Source organism: Dasypus novemcinctus, chromosome 11 (assembly GCF_030445035.2).
Source record: "Dasypus novemcinctus isolate mDasNov1 chromosome 11, mDasNov1.1.hap2, whole genome shotgun sequence".
Lineage (NCBI taxonomy): Eukaryota > Metazoa > Chordata > Mammalia > Cingulata > Dasypodidae > Dasypus > Dasypus novemcinctus.
This window is the reverse complement of record NC_080683.1, coordinates 84,175,059-84,198,047: the sequence shown is the minus strand read 5'-3', so window position 1 is coordinate 84,198,047 and position 22,989 is coordinate 84,175,059. Positions and strand designations below refer to the sequence as shown.

General features: G+C 39.4%; 1 protein-coding gene across 2 annotated transcripts in view; it reads right to left on the bottom strand.

Moving 5' to 3' along the window:
• AFG1L (AFG1 like ATPase) overlaps positions 1–22,989 on the bottom strand; it is a 203,085-nt gene that overhangs the window by 167,265 nt on the left and 12,831 nt on the right. For both annotated transcript variants that reach the window (XM_004468413.5, XM_004468414.5), the window contains exon 2: positions 20,744–20,967. In XM_004468413.5, the coding sequence (XP_004468470.1) occupies positions 20,744–20,967 (224 nt within the window). The remainder of the gene's footprint in view (positions 1–20,743; positions 20,968–22,989) is intronic.

The following is a 22,989-nucleotide window of genomic DNA, read 5'->3' as shown; positions in this document are numbered from 1 at the left end:
CTCCCGGGCAGGCTGTGTTTTTTTCACGCAGGGTGGCTCTCCATGCAGAGCGCACTCCTTGCACGTGGGGTACCCCTATGTAGGGGACACCCCAGCATGGTATGGCATTCCTTGCACACAGCAGCACTGCGTGTGGGCCAGCTCACCACATGGGTCAGGAGGCCCTGGGTACCGAACCCTGGGCCTCCTATGTGGTAGGCGGACCCTCTATCACTTGAGCCACAACCACTTCCCAGAACATTCTTATATTTATACTATAACCACAGTCTTCATCAACCACCAAAATCACCACATTGTTACAGTCCCTAGATTATGGCCAAATGATTTTTGATAAGGGGTAAGACCACTCAATTGGGAAAGAACAGTCTTCAAGAAATGGTGCTGGGAAAACTGGATCTCCATTCATTTTGAGCTTGTGTGAGGATCCCAATCTCACACCAGATCAAAATGAATCAAAGACATAAATACAAGAGCCAAAACTATCAAACTTCTAGAAGAAAATGTAGGGAAGCATCTCCAGGACCTGTCTTAGGCAATGGTTTCTTAGACCTTATACGCAAAATACAAGCAACAGAAGAAAAGCTCATCAAAATTAGAAACTTTTGTGCCTCAAAGAACTTTATCATGAAAGTTAAACAACCTACACAATGAGAGAAAATATTTGGAAACCACATATCTGGTAAGGATTTAATATCCAGAATATATAAAGAAATCCTTCAACTTAACAACAAAAAGACAAACAACCCAATTAAAATCTGGGCAAAAAACCTGAAAAGACACCTTTCCAAACAAGATATACAAAAGGCCAGAAAGCACAGGAAAAGATGCCCAACATCATTAGCCATCAGGAAATGCAGATCAAACCACAATGAGATACCATTTCACACCTATTAAAATGGCTGCTATTTGAAAAATGAAATATTTTTCATAGCAGTATTATTCACTATTGCTAAAATTTGGAAGGTATCCAAGTGCCCATCAACAGAAGATGGATAAGCAAAATGTAGTATACACATACAATGAATATTGTACAGCTGTAAGAAGGAATGCAGTATTTTTTTTAAAGATTTATCTATTTCTTCCCCCCACCCCCCCCACCCCCATTGTCTGCTTTCTGTGTCCATTTGCTGTGTGTTCTGATTGTATTCTCATTAGGCGGCTCTGGGAACCGATCCTGGGACCTTCCAGAATGGGAGAGAGGCAATCATTCTCTTGCACCATCTCAGCTCCCTAGGAATGCAGTATTAACACATGGGACAATATGGATGAATCTTGAAGACTTTATGTTGAGTGAAGTAAGCCAGTCACTAAAGGACAAATATTGCATGACCTCACTGATCTGATATGACCTAACACCTATTGAGCAGACTCAAAAGACTTCAAGTCTAGAAGATAGGTTATTAGGAGACAGAAAGGGGGTAGAGTGTGGTGAGCTGAAATTCAATATGGGTAAAACCCATGATAAGGTAGAGGGTGGTGATATGGCAGTGGAGGGGGTTGATATTGGTGTAGGACATGAGTGGGGTCAATGGTGCTGGAATGTGAGGGAGATCAGGGTGGGGGGATTGAGGTGGACAATTCATTAAAGTGTAGGGAGGACTGGAGGAAGGAACAGGTGAGCTCTGGGGATATGTAGATCTGTGGTTGAAACTACAATGGTGGAAATGTGCTGAAAGGTTTTTTTGCCAAACATGACAGGGGAGGGTCACTGGTGCGGGGTGGGGGGAGGCGGTATGTGTGAAAGGGTGCACCTGGGGCATGCTTCTATGGGATATGAATGTGTTCATCTTGTCAAAGGGTGTTATCTCAATGAGCGGAGACCCACATAATAAACAAGAAAATATTAAACTCCCATCCTGGGAAGTTCTGTTATGTTCTCAAATAGAGGGGCAAGAATATCTCAGGTACACAGGCAGTGCCTAATAAAAGAAAACAGAACAGTATGTCAAGCTCTCAATATTAATGCATGTAACTATGAACCTTATTCCTCAAAAATTGAAATTTAGTGGTTGCCATAGTTTATGAGAGGAGGGGTAGGGAAGAATGGGTGGAACATGGGGCATTTTGGGGGCATTGGAATAATTCAGCATGATCTTCCAATGATGGGTAGAGGTCATTATACATTTTGTCAGAACCTATAAAAGTACACATGCAAAAAGGTAAACCATAAAAAAAGCAAAAGGTAAACTATAATGTAAACTACTGACCATGATTAGCAGCAATATTTTGATATTTGCTCAGTAATCGTAACAAATGTACCATACTCACATAGGATGCTATTGGTAGGGGAGGATGTAGGGGAAAGAGGAGGTATATGGGAATCCCTTATGTTTGCGATGTGACTTTTCTGTAACCTAAAGCTGTTTGGAAAATAAAGTGGGGGGAAAAATAAGACACTAGGAGAGCATACAGAAGAAATTATCAATATACATAAAAGATAACATATCTTACAGTGATGAAAAGCACAATGCAAAAAAAGTTTTTAAATTTTTTTGTTATTTTTTGTTATTGGCTTTGTTTTGGGGGAGGTTTTGGACTGCAGAAGGGTTGAAACTGCAGAAGGCAGTGGAGGATCACTGGTGCGGGTTATCAGGGGTGGGGAATTTGTGGGAAGGGGTGTACCTGGGGCATGCCTTTATGGAATATGAATGTGTTCATGTGTTCATGGGGTATTGTCTTGGTGGGTGGAGATCCACAGAAAAATGGAAAGAATACTGAATTCCCTTTCAGGGGTGTCCTGCTATATTCTCTCATAGAATGACTAGAATCTCTAGAGTACATGGGTAGTGCATAGTGAAGGAGGCCCTTGATATTGATGCTTGTCCTTATGAACCTTGTTCTTGTGAAATCAAAACTTAGCCTAGGCAATCAGATTTGGGTCAACTGATAGAGCGTCCACCTACCACATGGGCGGTCCAGAGTTCAAACGCAGGGCCTCCTGACTCATGTGGTGAGCTGGCCCACGTGCGGTGCTGATGCACATAAGGAGTGCTGTGTCATGCAGGGGTGTCCCCCACATAGGGAAGCCCCACGCACAAGGAGTGTGCCCCATAAGGAGAGCTGCCCTGCACTAAAAAAGCACAGCTTGCCCAGGAGTGGCACTGCGCACACAGAGAGCTGACACAGCAAGATGATGCAACAAAAAGAGACACAGAGGGCGGCGGACTTGGCCCAGTGGTTAGGGCGTCTGTCTACCACACGGGAGGTCCACGGTTCAAACCCCAGGCCTCCTTGACCCGTGTGCAGCTGGCCCATGTGCAGTGCTGATGCGCGCAAGGAGTGCTGTGCCACGCAGGGGTGTCCCCCGCATAGGGGAGCCCCACGCGCAAGGGGGGTACGCCCCATAAGGAGAGCCGCCCAGCACGAAAGAAAGAGCAGCCTGCCCAGGAATGGTGCCGCACACACAGAGAGCTGACACAACAAGATGATGCAACAAAAAGAAACACAGATTCCTGTGCCACTGACAACAACAGAAGTGGACAAAGACGATGCAGCAAACAGACACAGAGTACAGACAACCGGGGTGGGGGTGGGGAATGGGAGAGAAATAAATAAATAAATCTTAAAAAAAAAAGAGACATAGATTCCCGGTGCTGCTGGCAAGACTGCAAGTGGACACAGAAGAACACATAGCAAATGGACACAGAAAGCAGGCAATGGGGTGGGGGCAGGGGAAGGGGAGAGAAATATATGAAAAATAAATCTTAATCTAAAAAAAAACTTAGCCTAAGTAATATATATTGCCTAAGAGTTACCTCCTGAAAACCTCCTCATTGCTCAAATGTGGCCTCTGTCTGAGCCAAACTCAGCAAATAAATTCACTACCTTCTCCCTGATGTGGGACATGAATCCTGGGGATAAGCCTCCCTGGCACCAGGGGATTATTATCAAGCGCCAACCAGCAATGCATCAGAAAAAGACCTAGACAAAAAAGGGGAAATATTAAATATAAATGAGGTTTTATGGCTAAGAGATTTCAAAGTGAATCGGGAGGTCATTCCAGAGATTATGCTTATGCACATCTCAGGAGGATCTTACTGACTGCCACAGTAAACAATGCCTTATGCAGGGGTGCTCCTGAGGGCTCAAGAGACATCTGGACACTATGGGCGGGGCAGACAACCCCTAGAGGTCACCTTACCTTGAAATATATGGTAACCAATTTCCCCAATGTATCAAAGACTCATTTGTAGTTTTCCTACACATGGTTCTTCTGCCCCATTTATTTGAACCTATAATTAGAACTATACCCTTTTGAATTTAAATATACCATTTGAGCCCAGAGTCTCAGCAGAGTTGTAGCCAAACCTACTCTCCAGTTCACTGGACTCATCCAGGACAACAAAAAAGGATGAAGATGGACAATGCCCATTCAAAAAAAAAAAAAAAAAACCAGAGTATCTACAACTGCAAGCAAGACAGTTCCAACAATCCTCCCCATAGAATCTAACCCCCTCTCAATCAGAAGCAGAGTGGGTATCACCATCCCAAAATCCTCAAGATTGAAAAACAAACAAACTTAAGGGGGGAACTAAGGACTAAAGTAGACTTATTATTAGTCTAGTAATGGAAGAACTTGTAACATTGATATAACCTAGACAGTGGTAACCTGAGGTTCTGAGGGGAGGATGAGAGAAGAGTAGGTGTAATATGGGGCATTTTGGGAACATTGGAATTGTTCTGCATGATATCACAATAACGGATAAAAGCCATTACACATTTTGTCAAAACCTATAAAATTGTGCAGTGCAAAGTGTAAATCATCATGCTTAGTAGCAATGCTTTAATATATGTTCATTAATTGTAACAAATGTACCATGCTAATGAAAGATGCTGTTAATGGAAAAATTGTGTAGGGTAGGGGATGGGGTATATGGGGAAAATATATATATATATATTTTTTTTTTTTCAGGTACCCAGGACTAGGGATTGAACCGAGGACCTCATATGTGGGAAGTTGGGGTTCAACCATGGAGCCACATCCACTTCCCCCTATATTTTTGATGTAACATTTATGTGATCTAAAGCGCCTCTAAAATAAAGAAAAAAAAATTTTAATGGAAAATAACAAGTGTAGGAGAGGATGCAGAGAACCGGAAACACCTGATAATTGCTGATGGCAATGTAAAATGGAGCAGCCATCTCCTCTCCCACGTGAAGTGGGGCATGTGGAACTGCCATCTACCAACACTGATCCAAGGAGCTGGATACCCGGAAAGAGGGAGTCTTGCTCTATTGAACCCTTTGACCCATGTAAGTAATAAAGCAGTCATTTGCTGGCGGGGAGGGGGCACAGCCTTTGTGGAAAAGTTTGTTGGTTCCTCAGAACGCTAAGTATAGAACTACAATTTGAGCCTGCAACCTCAATACTCAGTATATACCCAAAAGAATTGCAAGCAGGGGCTTGAACAGATATTTGTACTCTGTTGTTCATGCAGGGTTATTCACAATTGCCAAAAGATGGAAGCACCCCAAGAATCCATCAGCCGAAGAATAAAATGTGGTAGATACATAAAATGGAATATTATTCACCCATAAAAAGGAATGAAGTCCTGATACATGCAACAACACGGATGAACCCTGAAGACATCGTGTTGAGGGAAATAAACCAGACACAAAAGAACAAATATTGTATGGGCTCACTGATTTGAAACAATTAGAATAGGCAAACTCAGAGTCAGGAGTTAGAATATAGGTTACCAGGGGTTGGGGTGGGGATAGGGAATGGGAAGTTAAGGCTTAAAAATGCACAGGGCTTCTATTTGGAATGATGGAAATGTTTTCATAATGGATGGTGGTGATGGTAGTACAACATTGTAATGCAATTAACAGCACTAAAATATATATATGAATATGATTAAAAGGGGAAATGTTAGATTGTATATATGGTAACAGAATAATTTTTTTTAAATCCATGAAAGTGCACAATACAGTTAACCCTAACTTAAACTATGGACTTTAGTTAATCGTACAATTATAAAAATGTGCTATCATCAATCATTAACAAATGCTCCACAGCAATGCAAAGTGTTGCTGGTGGGCCCGTGTATGGGACTCCTGTCTTTTATGCATGATTGTTCTATAAACCTACAAATTCTTTAATATAGAAAAAATATTTTAATTTTTTAAAAAAAGCAAGAAAAAGTGAACAAATAAAGTTTAAGGCTGGAAACTAGAAAATGTTGTTGAATCATATATTTTGAGTTAATCTAGGCATTAATGTGCATACTTTCAAACAGTCATTGGTTCTACTCTGACATAAACCAGCCATTTTTATAACTCTAGCCACAGTCATGCACACATAGGGGCTTCATAAATGCCCTGAGGTAATGGTGATAGTAAGGGATACCTAGGCTAAAGACCATCACAATTCCTAGATCATCTGAAGAGGAGATCTTTCCATGACCACGTAAGCTTCAGTCAGAGGTCCCTCAAATATATCACAAAAAGACTTGTTGTCATATGGAGGGTTCTATGCAAACACCACACTACTAGGAAAAAAAATACCTCAAATGCATGTCTTCCTTTTGGAAGTTAATTTTTTTTTTAATTGTCTTTTTTATAAAGATACATAGATCACAAAAAAATGTTACATTAAAAAATATAAGAGGTTCCCATATACCCCACACCCCACCCCACCCCTACTTCTCGCACATCAACAACCTCTTTCATCATTGTGGCACATTCATTGCATTTGGTGAATATATTTTGGAGTACTGCTGCACCACATGGATTATAGTCTACATCATCATTTACGCTCTCCTCCATTCCATTCAATGGGTTATGGCAGGATGTATAATATCCAACATCTGTCCCTGCAATACCATTTAGGACAACTCCAAGTCCTGAAAATGCCCCCACATCACATCTCTTCTTCCCTCTCCTGCCCTCAGCAACTACAGTGGCCAGTCTCCACATCAATGATACAATGGAAGTTATTTTTAAATATGACTATAGTTGCCCTCCCCAACATACATTCACACCACTTTTCCCCAAATGTGCAGCAGCCTGAACATTTAGATGATGGTTTCTGGGGTAGACTATGACCCAAGTTGGGTTAACCAGAGTTGTGTTGTTCAATAGTTGGAGAAAGAGAAGCTCTTGTCTTCTGGGCTGGATGGTGTGCAAATGTGACAACAGTTTGCTACTTTAGGTAAGCCAACCTGAAGACAAAGACAAAGATAGGCAGAGGGCAAAATCAAGATCTCAAAGAAACGGAGTCAAGGCCCTAGTACATTGCACCTGAAGTATATTTTACCTCCGAATTTCACAGTTACATGAACCAACTTATTATTTGTATTGTTGAATCCAATTTGAGTTGGATTTGTTATTATTTGCAATTTAAAGCATCCTAACAGATGCTATATTTCATTTGGCCATATTAGTGGCCTGATAGAAGTGCTTATGAAAATATTTGAAAATATCTATTTCCAAGAGAAAAGTTATCTTTGCTAACATAAAAGAAGTAAAGCATAAATCTATCTTTTCTCTATTTTTACTTCCAGATGGCTAATATGCTTTGACTGTCTCTTAGGGAAATAAGATTGTTAATACTGCTACTGTTCAAACCACTCTTTAGAAACTACAAATAATTATTTATATACCAGGTAAAAAAGTAACCCATGCCAAAGTTATTCTAAAATAATATAATAATATAAAATTCTGGAGACATTTACTTACCAGAACTTTTGCAGTATAAGATTTAAAGAAGGCAGACTGTCTTATGAGGCAGAAATGAGTGTGTTGCAGATAGGGTCTAACTTCTTTCATTGAGCACTTACTATATACCAGACACATCAAACCATTCCAATGAAGCAAGTAGTTTCCCAAAGCATGCTACATAAAATGTTACTTCCACATGCTTTTAGAGACTTACATGGTCAAAATGGGGAAATACTGGATTGCAAGATGATTTTGTCTTTATTGCAGGATTTCTCAGTATTTAATGTAATAATGGCATTGTGATTCCCTGAGGGAAGGTTGTGCATATAAAATTTCCCAAACTTATTTGACCACAGAATCCTTTTCTCAAAAAAATATCTCATGGCGCTAATAGTCCCACTCATAGGAAATGATATATTATGCCCACTTATTAATAGATGGTAATATATATTTCTGTTTCAGCAAAGATTATTGAGTATCTGCTATGTGCCTGATATTGTGCACAGTGATGGATATACATTTATCAACAAATAAATATAGTCCCACTTTCATGAAGCATACAGGCTCATGGTGGGAAATAGAATAAAAAGCAAACAAATACATACGTATTGTATATATATGTATAATTTTAAATTATAAATTAGAGCATGCTATGGGAACAATCCATGAAAATAGTATGGATAATATCTTGACAGTCTTGCACTGAATTTAATAAGACGGTAAACCTGTTGACTAGTTTTGAAATTCCCATTTCATTTACCTAACTGTCTAGTCAGACAGACTGTCCTCAAGCTCAGAAAACTTATTACAATAACCTAACTCAAAAGAGAGGATGATAAGCAGGTATCAAAAGATTGTCATTAACATTTAAAAAAATAAGATTATACTGCCAAATATCCATGAAGGGAATCCACTGTATCACTGGTGTTTGGAGTTCATGTTATGTTAGTGATTCTGGGAATGAGCCACTCCTAAAGCTCCCTGAAGCACTAAATATAGGAAAAATTTATTTTTTAAAATATGTGCCTTTAAAAGACCATGATCCAACAAAGAATCTTTAAAATATGGGGTTTATATTTTTTAAAGTAATTATTCAATTATTATTTTATCAAAATTTTATGAGACTAAGTCAAATGCAAAGAATGTATCTTGATTGGATGCTAGATCCTTTAAAAATACACCTATACACACACATAATTTTGGGGACTACTGGAGAAATTTTAATGTGGGCTTTATACTTAGGATTGCCATGTAAAATTTAGGATGCCCAGTTACATGTGAATTTCAGATTGACACCAAATATTTTTTATACACACGTCCCAATACGACATGGGACATATGTACACTCAAATGCAAATTTAACTGGACATCCTGCATTTTTATTTAGCAAATCTGGCAACTCTATTTATATTAAATAATATTTTTAAATCAATGTTAAATTTCATGGGTGTGATAATGGTATTATGGTTAATGCAGGATAATGTCCTTGCTATTAAAACATACATAATGATGCATGTATTTAGAAGCCAACTTAGTTCAGATGATTTAAGAAAAAAAAATGTATTTAGAGAGAGATGTGGCAAAATGTTAACCATTAGTGGATCTTCTAAAGTATATTGTTGAAATCTTCCAAAATAAAAGGGTGGGGGAAAAAATTGAAACAAAATTTCTATATTACCTTTACTTTTGAATTAAATCTAAGATTTCTAACACATATAAAGAACTATACCAAAAATATCAGTGTCATTTGCATTTTATTTTATTTAAGATTTTTTTTATTTATTCCCCTCCCCGCCCCATTCCCTCCGTTGTCTGCTCTCTGTGTCCATGCGCTGTGTGTTCTTCTGTGTCTGCTTATATTCTCATTAGGTGGCTCCGGGAACCAACCCTGGGACCTTCCGGAGTGGGAGAGAGGCGATTACTCTCTTGCGCCACCTCCACTCCCTGTTCTGCTGTATCTTCTTATTTTCTCTCCTCTGTTTCTCTTTTTGCGTCATCTTGCCGCGCCAGCTCTGTGTTGGCTGGCACTCCTGTGCAGGGTGGCTTTCCCGTGCTAGGCGGCATTCCCACACAGGGGGGCACTCTTGCGTGGGATGGCATTCCAGCACGGGCTAGAACTCTGCATGGGCCAGTTCATCACGTGGGTCAGCTTGCCCTCACCAGGAGGCCTTGGGCATCAACCCTGGACCTCCTATATGGTAGACAGGAGCCCAATTGGTTGAGCCACATCCATTTCTAGTTATTTGCATTTTAGACAAGTGCTTTTAAAACTGTTGCCAAATCCATTTCTTTATTTAAACTGCTGCAAACTAAAAGCACTCTTGTCACCAATCAATCCAAATATTTTTATTTAATTATTTTAAATGTATCTTTTGTTTCCTAAGATATTAAAATATAGAATTAAAAATAATCAAAGGTGATTCTCTTAAAAACTATAAATTACAAAATAGCCTGTCATCTGCCTTCCTGGAATACTATCCACCTGATACCCTGGGGTTATTTCTATTAGGAAAACTGATAACAAGGGTGGTGCTATTAAAATAAAAATACTATTTTCAATTAGATTAAAATGCAGGAATACTACTTTTCCTGTTTCTTCCCACTATCCCCACATACACCATTCCATTATCTCCCAAAACGATAGAATCAGAGAACAATTATTCCAGTTGGAATATTGGGTATAATTACATCTTTTAAAAACTGGCATTTTATCATCCTCAACATAGACTACTTTTTGATAAAGTGGTTTCTTCACATTTCTAAGATATTTAAAAACTTAAAAAAAAAACTGAGCTATATGTTAGCACCCATAAGTTCTCTTTAAATGAAGATCTTTTTTTAAATACCTTTATCTGATTTGTGAAAGAAACTTCTGTAACCTAAAATACACCAATTTGTTCAGTTTACTAAAATACTTAAGCCTATTCAAGTATCTAAGTAACTAGCAAGGAAAGGTACTGACACCTCATAAACAACTAGGGTAGCACATAACTCAATTTCTGATTATAATAGAATGTAAAGATGCAAATGACTTCTGAATGCCTTGAGAATTCAAAAAACAAACTTTATAAAGTCTGTAAGTGCCAGTGCAAGACAAATGACAGGAGGCAATTTTTCCAGCAGATCCTTTCATTTCCACTCACTCCTAACTGACATTCTGATTCTGGCCTAACTTAGGTGAAGTCATGTCAAATCTCATCTACCCCAATCTACCATTAGTTCAGAGGGGTATCAAGGAGATAAGTATAATTTTCAAACCAATCTGGAAGTCACCAAAGAAAGATGTGGAAATTAACTCTTAGTTTGAACCCTGATGAGGTTCTTAATTTGACAAATTAAACTGCCTTTTGAGGCATCTTCTGGCTTAGCTCAGAACCAATGGTAAGGAGGCAGTGAGAACACCTACCGACACCTTCGCAGAGAGGCATGTAGGCATAGGAATTCTCACAGGCACCCATCCTCTCACACAGACACGTGGAGCAGTTCACAGGCACCACAAGAACTGCCTTCAGAGCCAACAGAGAGTTATTTATGCATCTTCAATGATTATTTTGTCATTCATTCATTTTTTTCATTCATCCTACCAACATGGTTTAAGCACTGAGCACTTCCTTTGTGCCAGGCAGTGAGCCAGGTTTTGCAGAGACAGAACACCCAGAAAACAAAGACAGTATTTGCCAGAGAAGCATGTGGTCACCAGGTGAGCAATGTGAGATGGGCCACAACACCCAGAGGCAAAAGAAGGTTCCAGCTGCATCCAAAGATCTACAAGCAGCTGGAGCTTTTATTGTCAGCAGGGATCAATAACAGACAAGGCTGGCAAGAGGCAGGGATCATATACTAATGTATTTGTTGTACTCTGTCTGGGGGTAACTGTGAAGCCTTAAGGGAGGAAAATGCATGATCAGATTTATGCATTAGAAATTTTTTTTTTTTTTAAGATTTGTTTTATTTATCCACCTCCCTCCCTTCTATTCCCCCCATTGTCCGCTCTCTGTGTACATTCACTGTGTATTCTTCTGTGTCTGCTTGTATTCTGACTAGGCAGCTCTGGGAACCGATCCTGGGACCTTACAGAGTGGAAGAGAGGTGATCAATCTCTTGAGCCACCTCAGTTCCCTAGTCTGCTGTATCTCTTATCGTCTCTCCTCTGTGTCTCTTTTTGTTGCATCATCTTGCTGTGCCAGCTCTCCACGTGGGCCAGCTCACCACACGGGCCAGTATGCCTTCACCAGGAGGCACTGGGCATCAAACCCTGGACCTTCTATATGGTAGACAGGAGCCCAATTGACTGAACCAGATCTATTTCCCAGAAATAACATTCTTGAGACATTGTGGAGAATGGGTTGAATGGGGGGCGGGGGGGCGGGGAGTGGCAATTTGGATATATATGCCCCAGAAAAACATGTTCTTAAACTAAATCCATTCCTGTGGGTGTGAATCCATTATAAGAAGTACAATTCAATGGGGTTACTTTAGTTAAAATGTAGCCCAACTCAATCAGGATGGATCTTAATCCTATTACTGGAGTATTCTATAAATAGAATGAAATTAAGAAAAAAGAAAGGAAGACACAGGAAAGAAGAGGTCAGCAGAACCCAGAGAAGAAGGGAAAGGCCAGGAAGAGCTTCCATGTAAATGCCATGTAATAAGGAAGCCCAAAACCAAGGAACACTAGCAGCCAGCCCCAGAACACTAGTCTTTAGGAAGAAAGCATCACCTTGAAGACAGCTTGAATTGGACATTGCCTAGCCTCAAAACCATGAATCATTAAATCCCACTGTTTAAGCCAACCCCTTGCATGGTATATGCTTGAGCAGCCAAGGAAAAGAAAATGGGGAAATTGAAAGAAAGGACATCACTCAGAAAGAAAATGGTACCTGAAAAAAGTAATGGCAGCAGATAGTGCAGTGGGAATGCATTTGAGATATACTGAAAGATAATCTGGTATACTAGCTGAAATCAAACTGGGAAGGGGCCATGAGGAGACAGAGGTTGATGTGGCTCTTTTAGAATGTGATATGAATTCAAGGAACACTAAACAAAAAGCTTTAAATGAAGAGAAGAAGGAACACCGGGCAATTACACTAGCAAGGTGGTTCCTTAATGAATCTCTCTCCTTTAATCCCTGATCCCCAATCTCCTCTGCTGATGGGCTATCCCAGTTGCCAGGTAGAGAGGTTGAGATGTGGTTCTGGGAAAAAAACTGTGGGTTTCTGTGTAGTGTGTGTATCTGTGTCTATATATGTTTGGGGAGAGGGGAGAGACAGAGAGATTCAGCAGGACAAAGGCAACTGTTATGGATTGAATTGTGTTCCCCAAAAAGACATGTTCAAGTCCTAACCCCCATGAATGTGACCCCATTTGGATAAACGATCGTTGAAGACTGTTATTTCTTAAGATGAGTCCAAACTGTAATCAGATGAGCCTTTAATAAAATATGACTAATGTCCTTATAAGAAGAAGAAATTTGAACACAGTAAGAGAGAGAGGAAGACAGGCCTGTGAGAGATTGAGTTATTCAGCCACAAATACTTTGCTACTTCCCCTTCCTCAGTCTATTTACAAGAAGCAAATGCTGAGTTTGTAGATTCTAGAATTACCTTACCCCTCAAAATTGTAATTCCCTTAAAATGACAGAAAAATCAACTAGTCATTGAAATATCTCACAATTACACTTAAAAATATTTTTATTAGGGAACATAATAAAAATAAACTGGAGAAGATACTGCATAGCTGGTTACCCGCCACCCAACTTTATCAAATCTTTATATTCTGCCATATTTATTTCAAATTTTAAGTAACAAAACATTAGATATAGTTGAAGTCCCCTTTGTAACCGCCCCCCCTTCCTCACTGGAGTCAAAAATCCTGAATTTGAAGTTTATCATCCCCATGCTAATTTTAAAATATACTGTCATATTTATCCATTCTTGTGGAATCTGCTAGTTATCTTCCCCAAACGGACTCTTCTTTGTCCATTTTCATACTGGGTTATTTGGCTTTTTCTGTTACTTTGTAGTTCTTTATATATTTTAGATAGCAATCCATAGTTAATTATTTCTTATGCAAATATCTTCTCCCAGTATATGTTTGCCTTTCTACTTTCTTTATGGTATCTTTTGTTGAACAGAAGTCTGGAATTTTAAAATAGTCAAATGTATCAGTCTTTACCTTTATAACATAGTCTTTATGTTCTATATAAAAATTTTCTTCCTTTTCTTAAATTTATAAAGATATTTTCCAATATTTTCTTCAAGAAGTTTTTTATTTACTTACTTACTTTTTTTTTTTCCCCCTTCCCCTCCTTCCACTCTACTGTTTTTGCTGTCTATGTTGTCTTCTCTTCTCATTTTCTCTCCTCTAGCATTCACTGGGATTCGATCCAAGAGACCCCTAGTAGGGAGAGAGGTTCCCTGTCAGCTGCGCCACTGCAGTTAGTTCCTGGTTTCTACGGCACTTCACCTTGATTCTCCCCGTCTCTCTTTTGATGTGTCATCATCTTGCTGCGTGGGGCACCGGCTCAACATGCGGGCACTGGCTTGCCGTGTGGGCATACTTTCTCTTTTTTCTTGTTCACCAGAAGGCCCCAGGGATCAAACCCAGGTCCTCCCATATGGTAGGCAGAAGCCCTGTCAGTTGAGCCACATCTGCTTCTCCAAGAAGTTTTAAATTTCACTTTAAATTTAGGAAACTCATTTCATGGAATTTATTTTTGTATTTGAAGAAGTCAGTGCCTAATTTGATTTTACTTTTCTTATAGATAATCAACTGTCCCATCTCTATTTATTAAATAAACCATCTTCTTCCCACTGATTTGCAGGGCTAACTCAATTGTATATCAAGTTTTCATGTATGTTTCTGGACTTCATATTTTGTTCCACTTGTCTTTTTGTCTCTATAATGGGATACTAAATAGTTCTGTTGTCTAGAGGCAGGTATAGGTAAAGGGAAGTAATGGGAAATTAGAGTATGAAGTTAGACTATGGATAGTTCAAGCAGAACTTGAGGGAAGTAGATTTGGCTCACCTGATAGAGCATCCACCTACTACATGGGAGGTCCAGGGTTCAAACCAAGGGCCTCCTTGACCCATGTGGAGCTGGCCCATACGCAGTGCTGATGCACGCAAGGAGTGCCCTGCCATGCAGGGGTGTCCCCCACCTAGGGGAGCCCCACACACAAGGAGTGCGCCCCGTAAGGAGAGCAGCCCCATGCAAAAAAAGTGCAGCCTGCCCAGGGGTGGTGCCACACACACAGAGAGCTGACACAGCAAGATGACGCAACAAAAAAGGGACACAGTTTCTCAGTGCCGCTGACAAGAATACAAGTAGACACAGAAGAACACATAGTGAATGGACACAGAGAGCAAACAACTGGTGGGGGGAGGGGGGAAGGGGGAAAGGGAGAGAAATAAATAAAAAATAAATCTTTAAAAAAAAAAGTAGAACCTTGAATATAATTAGTGGTCTCCCATCAGCCTCAAATCTAGTCAGTAACACTCTCCTAGAGCAGGGTTAGATTAAATCTAGTTCGTCACTGTTTTTGTAAATAAAGCTTTATTAGAATGCAGCCACACTCATTCATTTCTATATTCTATACTGGCTGCTTTGGCTACATCAGCAGAATTGAGTAGTTGCACATGGCCCACAGAGCCTAAGATACTTAATGCCTGGTCCTTTACAGAAAATGTTTCCTGACCCCTGGCCTAAAGACCTGACTATAATCTCAGCACAGATGCCATGGTACTACTGCTACTTTATGGCCTGCATAATTCTGCTGCCATAACCAAAGTAGCCAGCTTTTATTGATGATAACAGATAAAAATCTGATCCTAAACATTATAAAGTAAGGCTGTATCCCACTTCTTTAAGTTCATTTTAAGAGATTTGATTTTTAAAAAATTCTCATCTATGTTGTTAGCATAATTTCACCATTTAGAACCATAACAAAACTTAAGATGTAATCGCATGCATTGGTTATTTTGGAGTCTAAATCAGGCCCACTACAGTCTGTCTCTCAAATTTCAGATTTTAAATGTCTTTGGCCAATGTCATTTGGCCCACAATCTCACTTTCCCACAGATATCTTCACTGGGTTAGGACATAATGTTTTTGCTTTGGCTTTCATAAAAGTTTAAGGTAAGAAACATTCATTTAAAAATATTTTATGTCTTTGATAAAACTATAATTATTGATATTGATCATTTTGTACTCAATGTTGTTTATGATTTTCTAATGGATGAAGTTCCAGAGACCAGGGAAATTTTACCCTAAACTACACCACTCAAGCTACTTACTTACAGAATACATTAGTTCCAAGAGGAGGAATGGGGAGAAGAAATGCTCACTCCCTTAGCTAGAGGAAAGTAGGGAAGAACTAAGGAAAAAATAGCAAACTGCCTCCAGGCTCTATAAAGAATCTTAAATAACTGAAGTGCCATACAACTAAGCCTCCACACATCTCTTAAGAGAAAAGTTCACGGTCCAGACATTCCAGGCGCCCTGCTCTCAGGCTGTACATGCTGGAAGCCAAGGAAAGAAAGGATCAGGATCTGAGAATTGGCCTGATTTAAGGCAGGGCAGTTCTTTTCCATCTGCTACTTGCATGGTTCTTGAGAGAGCAGCAAACAAGAGAAGGAGATACAAATAAAAGATGGGAAGATGTAGAAGGAAGTTTGAAATAATAATTTTCATTGGGGAGAAACTGGAAATTATTAGATGAAGAGAAGGAGAAAAAGGAAAGGAGTTTTGTGGCTCCCAGTTCCCAGGTCTCTTGGACTATATCTCCTCCCAAGACATGAAAAAACCTGGCTGCCTGTATTCCCCTGATTAATGGAAACACAGATTTTCATAGTAGTCCCATACTCCATTTTCCCCTTCTCTGACTCTCAAAATGCTTGATTTGGCTGTGTAAAAGTAATTCTAATTATGGTGATTTACATGAACTACTTACCATTTATGCCTAATTATCTCACAGCACAATAACAATTATGCATATATTAAATGTGTCAGATTAACCTGGTTGTAAGTTTTATTTGATAACAAAAGTAAAGTGTTCATAAATGTTCATTCTACATAGTTTATTGCTCAAAAGCATGGTCATCTGCTCATAACTTTTTTTAGGGAAAACACTGTTATGTAAATAGTGAAAACAGCCTAATAGTCTGCTATCCCTTGCTTTTCACTGATTAATAAGTCTGACATTTTGTGAAGAAGGTGATTTTATTATTGTAGCTTAAGCTTATATAGAAAGTTTCTTAGGAATACAATGAGGAAAAGAAAGTTCACCATAATAAATGTTTAAAAATCCATATATCTATGCTAAAAACAAAGGCAAATGTCCATAAAATAATAAATCCTATCTACCAAAATTAAGAACTCCACAGATAAAGTTTTCCTATCACTGGAAATAGCCCCAATTTTTCTTCTCTGATAACTGGCATAGCATTTATTTTTAGAAGAAATGGGTCTGTGGTATCTTCACGATCTTCAAAAACTAATGCTTTTATATGTAAGTTTACTCAAATTAAGTTAGATGTTTGAGTAGTTTTCAATATTTTAAAGATTTGGTGCACTTAAAGAAACTACAGGACAGAGAGAGTGTAAACTACAATGTAAACTATAATCCATGCTATGTATTCATCAAATATAATGAATGCACCACACTAGTGAAAGAAATTGTTGATGTGGGAAAAGTGGAGGGTGTGGGGAGTGTAGCATATGGGAACCTCCTATATTTTTTAAAGTAACATTTTATGTAATTTTGTATCTTTTAAAAATAAATTTAAAAAAATATATATATATATATATAAACTACAGGACAAATACTACCATGAAAAGATGTTGTTCTCACTATTAAACACTTTGTTTACATATGTGTTAGGATTTAATAAATATGAACTTTCATTCAACACATTTGAAATTCTGACGTCAAATCTCCCACTGACATGAGAGTATGCCTACACAATAAAACAACGGTTATATACTAGGCACACCATCAAAGCCAACCAGAAATCAAAGGTGGAAATATGGGAGAACAACCTAAGAAAAGCCAAACAAACAAAGGTAAAAACAACAACAACAACAACAACAAAAAACCACAGTTGACTCAGCAACCAAATAAGTTAATGATTAAAAGACACTTGTGATTAGATGGAAGTTCACCAAGCACCATAAAAGATGAGCCTTAGGGAGGCCACAGGGTGGGGAAAAGCGGAGAAAGGACTGGAAGGGGAACAAGATACAAAATTCATGAAAGCAATTTAACTCTCAGATAACAAAAAATCCATTTACATTAAACACCTTATTTCCTGGCTATGACACATAACCATGTTATTTTATTTGGAAGAGTGCCTAGATGGCAAACTGTAATTAGGTACACAGTAAATAAGCAGTCTGTATTTTCCAAACATTTTAGTTGTTTATTCACCTATAAACTTTTGGAAAAAAGGAGAGTTAGGGAAAAGAAGAAAGGCAGGTCGTCAAAAGGGATAATCCCTCCTTACTTGCTATCACTGCTATGCTGGACTGGCCAAGGCCTGTGCCTGCCATGCTCACAGTCCACTTTTGAGAGAATTGCCTTGCTCCTAGGAGCAGACCTAGAGCAGCTTATGCAGAGATCCGACCTGCATGCCAGCTAGTGGCCTCCAAAAAACCTGGTGTGAGAGGAAGGAGGTGATTGGTTGACCTTTCAGATTCTTACTTAGGAATTTAAACTGCAGATACAAGGAGTCCATTAAGAAGTTGGTAGAAAGAAAAGAAGTAAAAATGGACATTGGGGGGGGCGGGAAGGAACAAAAGAGTAAGTGAGTTACACGAAAGGCAGAGCACTGGAGTAAGAATCAAGGGGCATCTGCTTCCACCACAGTCAAGTGGTCAAAGCCCTCAGAGCCACTGTGGCTGCCAAAAGCAGACTCAGACTTCCTGCCAGGCGTGGCTGTGTAATGGGGATGCCCTTCATTGCTATTTTCATAAGTATTCTAATTCTAAATTCATTTCTTTCTATATCCCTAGTGAATCTCTATTCTTTGAACCAAAAAATGCCAACACAATCATAGCCTTTTTCTTTATATAAAATAAAATTATTTAATTATATTCTCAAGTGCTTTTTTAAAAAGTAAAACCCCTTTATTAGAGTTCTTTAATAAAATACTATTAATGTAAGTTGTACAATGCCTTTCTTCCAAAGACCTTACAATAAAAGAATATTTTGGGAAGTAGGGGAAGCATTCAATTAAAGGAAAACTGATTTCTTAGGATGAGTCTGAGAAATCAGAATGATAAATAATTTTACTAGCCATCTTGATTTGCTTGACCTTCTAATTTATTCAGCGCATTACAAAGAAGAAACAGAGGCTAACTGAAGCAAGCTGATATACCAATGATCCTTTGCAGTGCTGATAAAGACCCCTGCCCCAGCTCGGAAAGAGGAACTATTACAAACAAATCAGGCAGACACCAGCAAAGTCTGCTAATTTTCACCAGATGGCCACAATCTTGCACCAACATCCTGCTTGCTGATTAACGAACTGGAACCCAAGGACACCCTGCCTGGGCAGCTCACATCCCCTCGCAGTTCATGCAGCACATGTTTCCCCCGCAACTCATATAGCTCATGTCTCTCTCACCCCTCCCCATTCCACCACACCTTCCCTTTATCTCAAGCAGCCATAAAAGCCGGTTCCCCAGTGCAACCTTTTGAGCAGAAACCTCTTCTAGCTCTGCTCCACATTAATGCTCCTTTAGCTCAGTAAACTTACTCCATACATCCTTTTTATGTCTATTTACTTTCTTCTCAGCACAACGAATCATATTCTAACTCTAATCACTATTAACAACCCTCATAATTTGAAGACAATACCACTGATGACATTGGCTCCTATCATGGGATAAGGAAGGGGAATTTTCCTGTCATCTCAGAATTTTAGCAAAAGCTCAACGCTGAGGACACTGGAAGGCAAGATCCCCACACTCTAAAGAGAGGCACTAGTCACTTCCATTTTAGGCAAAAACAGCCCTAAATCCAAAGTGAGACTGAAAAGCGTGATCGAGGTAGAAACTTATTAGCTAAGGAAGAAGTGCTGCAGCATTTCTCCCAGATATACCTCACACCAAGTGAGGGGGGTTCTTGAGAGAAGTACCCAGAGATTAGGCTGGATGCTTGCCTAGGTGAGGAAATCCATAGGCAGCTCTCAGAGTAGGGTGCATGGAAGAACCTGACATGTACCCAGGAATATGGGGGCATACAGGATGACAGAGGGGTGCCTGATCCTTGTCTACAGAAGTCTGAGGGCAGGAAGCTGACTCACACTGCCCAAGCCATAGGAGTTGGAGGGAGGAGATGTTATGCTTCCTGGGGCCTAAGTAGATACCCTAAACGGTGACAGGCAGTCCTGAAGGACTCCACCCAAGAGAGCTAAGTACAAGGGCAACGAGGTGCCAGAAGAATGACAAGGTATGAGGTGTACCACTAGAGACACAAAAGGTCACTCAGGCAGAACAGGTGTAGCTCAGTGATTGTGCCTGCTTTCAATGTACAAGAGATTGAAGTCTCAGATTCAAACTCTGGTAACTCCTTTTAAAAAAAGGTCAGTCAGGGAACAGTACAGTGTGGAGGCCCCCTGGGGTGGGCTTGAAGAACCCACCTACATGCCCCTCAACCAAAAGCTAGCATGCCAGCTTCTACCACAAAAAGGCCCCAACAGCTAACCAGTCACTTAAGACTGCTGTTTCATTCTAATCATTACCCCCCAGAGAAGCCTAGCAAGCAAAGAAAGGAGGAAAGGGGAAAGAGCAAATCACTCCCTCTTCTCCATTTCTAAGTCCCAGGTCAGGACTGAGCTACAGGAAAGGGAAAAGCTATTAATTTCGAATACTGAAATATAAAGCTCTTTGAATCCCTCAAGGTGAAAGAAAGCAATGGACCATCAAGAGATCAGGAACGGAGAGTCAACAGGGGTTGTTTAAACGAACCAGTGGGAAATTTTCAAGCTGTTCCATGATTATATCCTACTGCATTTGATGCATTTTATAAAATGCTTACATTTTAACTACTTAATCTTTGATATCAAACAAATCTCACCTTTGAAAAAAGGCCTTGTGCCTCTATACTGTATCCTTTAAGGTCCTCATGTAATTTCTGCAAACACTGTATGACTCTTCTTTGATGGCTGTCATCCTTTAGCTCATGAGCTTTGATCAGGACATCATAGTGGGCCAGAGGTCCATGGCAAACAGCCAAAGTTTTCGAATAAGCCTTGGTAGTAGCAGTTGGGGGCAAAGTTTCAGGTGTCTGGACTGTATAGGCTGCAAACAAAAATATATATAAAATTTTAGACTCTGTTAAATGAACATATTTTCTAGTATTCTATATATGTTTGTTAATGGTCACATTAAAACTTTCAACCAGTTTTTAGAAATATCATGTTGATAAAAATAATAATATAAAACATATAAATAGTATATATAAATCATAAACTATCATTATAACTCATCTCATACAAAGGCTAACCAGCTGTCAAGTCTCTGCTTTGTCTCTACTCAGTTGGGTGGTTTCCTTCTTTAAATTAGGCCTAATTCTCGGTTATGGGTTGAATCATGTCCCCCACAAAGACATATTCAAGTCCTAATCCCAGTCTTATGGATGTGAACCCATTTGTGAATAGGATCTTTGAAGTTATTAGTTAAGATGAGACCAAATTGAATCAGGGTGGGCCTTAATCCAAACGACTGGGGAGTCCTTATAAGCAGAGGAAATTTGGACATATTAGGAAGAGGTAGCCAGGAGAAAGCTGGCCAGTGACAGAGGCAGAGATTGGTTATAGACTGCACCATCAGATTTCAGAGAAAGCAAGATCCTGCCAACACCATGATTTTAGGTTTCTAGCTTCCAAAACTGTGAGAAAACAGATTTCCTGTTGTTTAAACCAGTCAGTCTGTGGTACTTATTGTAGCAGCCCTGGCAAACCAAGACTAGTCCTTAAGCACCAAGAGAGAAGAGGAAGACATTTTAAAAGAGACTTAGAGACTAGTCATGACGGATTTTCAACTGTGCCTATATTCTCTATCCATAACAAAACAACACATATATTACCAATTGATCTCGGCCCTCTGCTTGAGATGTCCCATAACTTTTTGAGGGTTGGGACACAATAGAGCATCTGCTTCAAAGCAGGGTGGTATCCTGATCCTTTTTTTAAGCCCCTTCTGGGACAGAGATGATTGGTTGTGTGATGGGAACCAATCATAACACCATTCCTGACTTGGATCAGTTCAATGAGCAGGTAAGTCCCTGTCTTAGTTTACGACAGTTGCTGTAACAAAGTACTATATACTTGTTGGTGTAAAGAATAGGAATTTATTGTTTCACAGTTTTGGAGACTGGAAATCCAAACTCAAAGTGTTAGCTGTTCCGTGCTTTCTGTGAAGTCTGTAGGGTTCTGGTAGTGGCTTGGCCACAATCCATAACCCTATTTCTGCCTCTGACACATGGTCATCACTCTGCTGTCTGTCTCCTACCACATGTTCGAGTTTCCTCTGCATATAAGGATTCTAGTCTATTGGATTAAGGCCCACCCTGATTCAGTTTAGCCCTAACTAGTAACGTCTTCAAAAGATCCTATTCTTTAATGGGTTCACATCCACAGGACCAAGAGTTAGGACCTAAACATGTCTTTATGGAGCATATGATTCAATCTAAAACGGTCCTCTATATTTTAGAAGCAACAATAAATAGCAGCAATCTGGCACATTTTTTACACGAAGATTTTTCAAAGGTTCTTTGCCAGTGTTTCACTGAATACCATGTTTCCTTAATTGCAATAATACAAAAAAAAAAAGTTGATTTTTTTTAAGTAACAATCACAGTATTTATTTTCTACTTTTTCCCAAGGGTGGTAAACCCTTCAATATACCATGAATTTTGGGAATAGGTTAGGGCTATCTTCAAATACCTTTTCTCCCTTTCTGAGCAGTTTTAGCTGGACTCATGCCTGCCCACTTAAATATTACATGTTCTGGTCTCTCTTGAAGCTAAGTATGGGCAGGTTTTAACCAATGGGATGTGAGCAGAAATGTGTACATTTTAGTATATGCCTTTAAAAGTAAAGGGCATATCCTTATTCCTCTTTTTTCCTCCCCTCCGACTGGAATGAAAGTGTGATGTCAGCAGCTGGAAGAGGCAGCTGGGGAATGTGATGCAAGTAGAATGTGGGCAAAACACATGCCTGTTAGTTGGCAGGTGCTTATGAATATTTCTTGAATTCTCTCCCTATCTTTTCAGAGACCTCATTCTCTTAGTTAACCACCTCTGCCCTATATCATCAATCT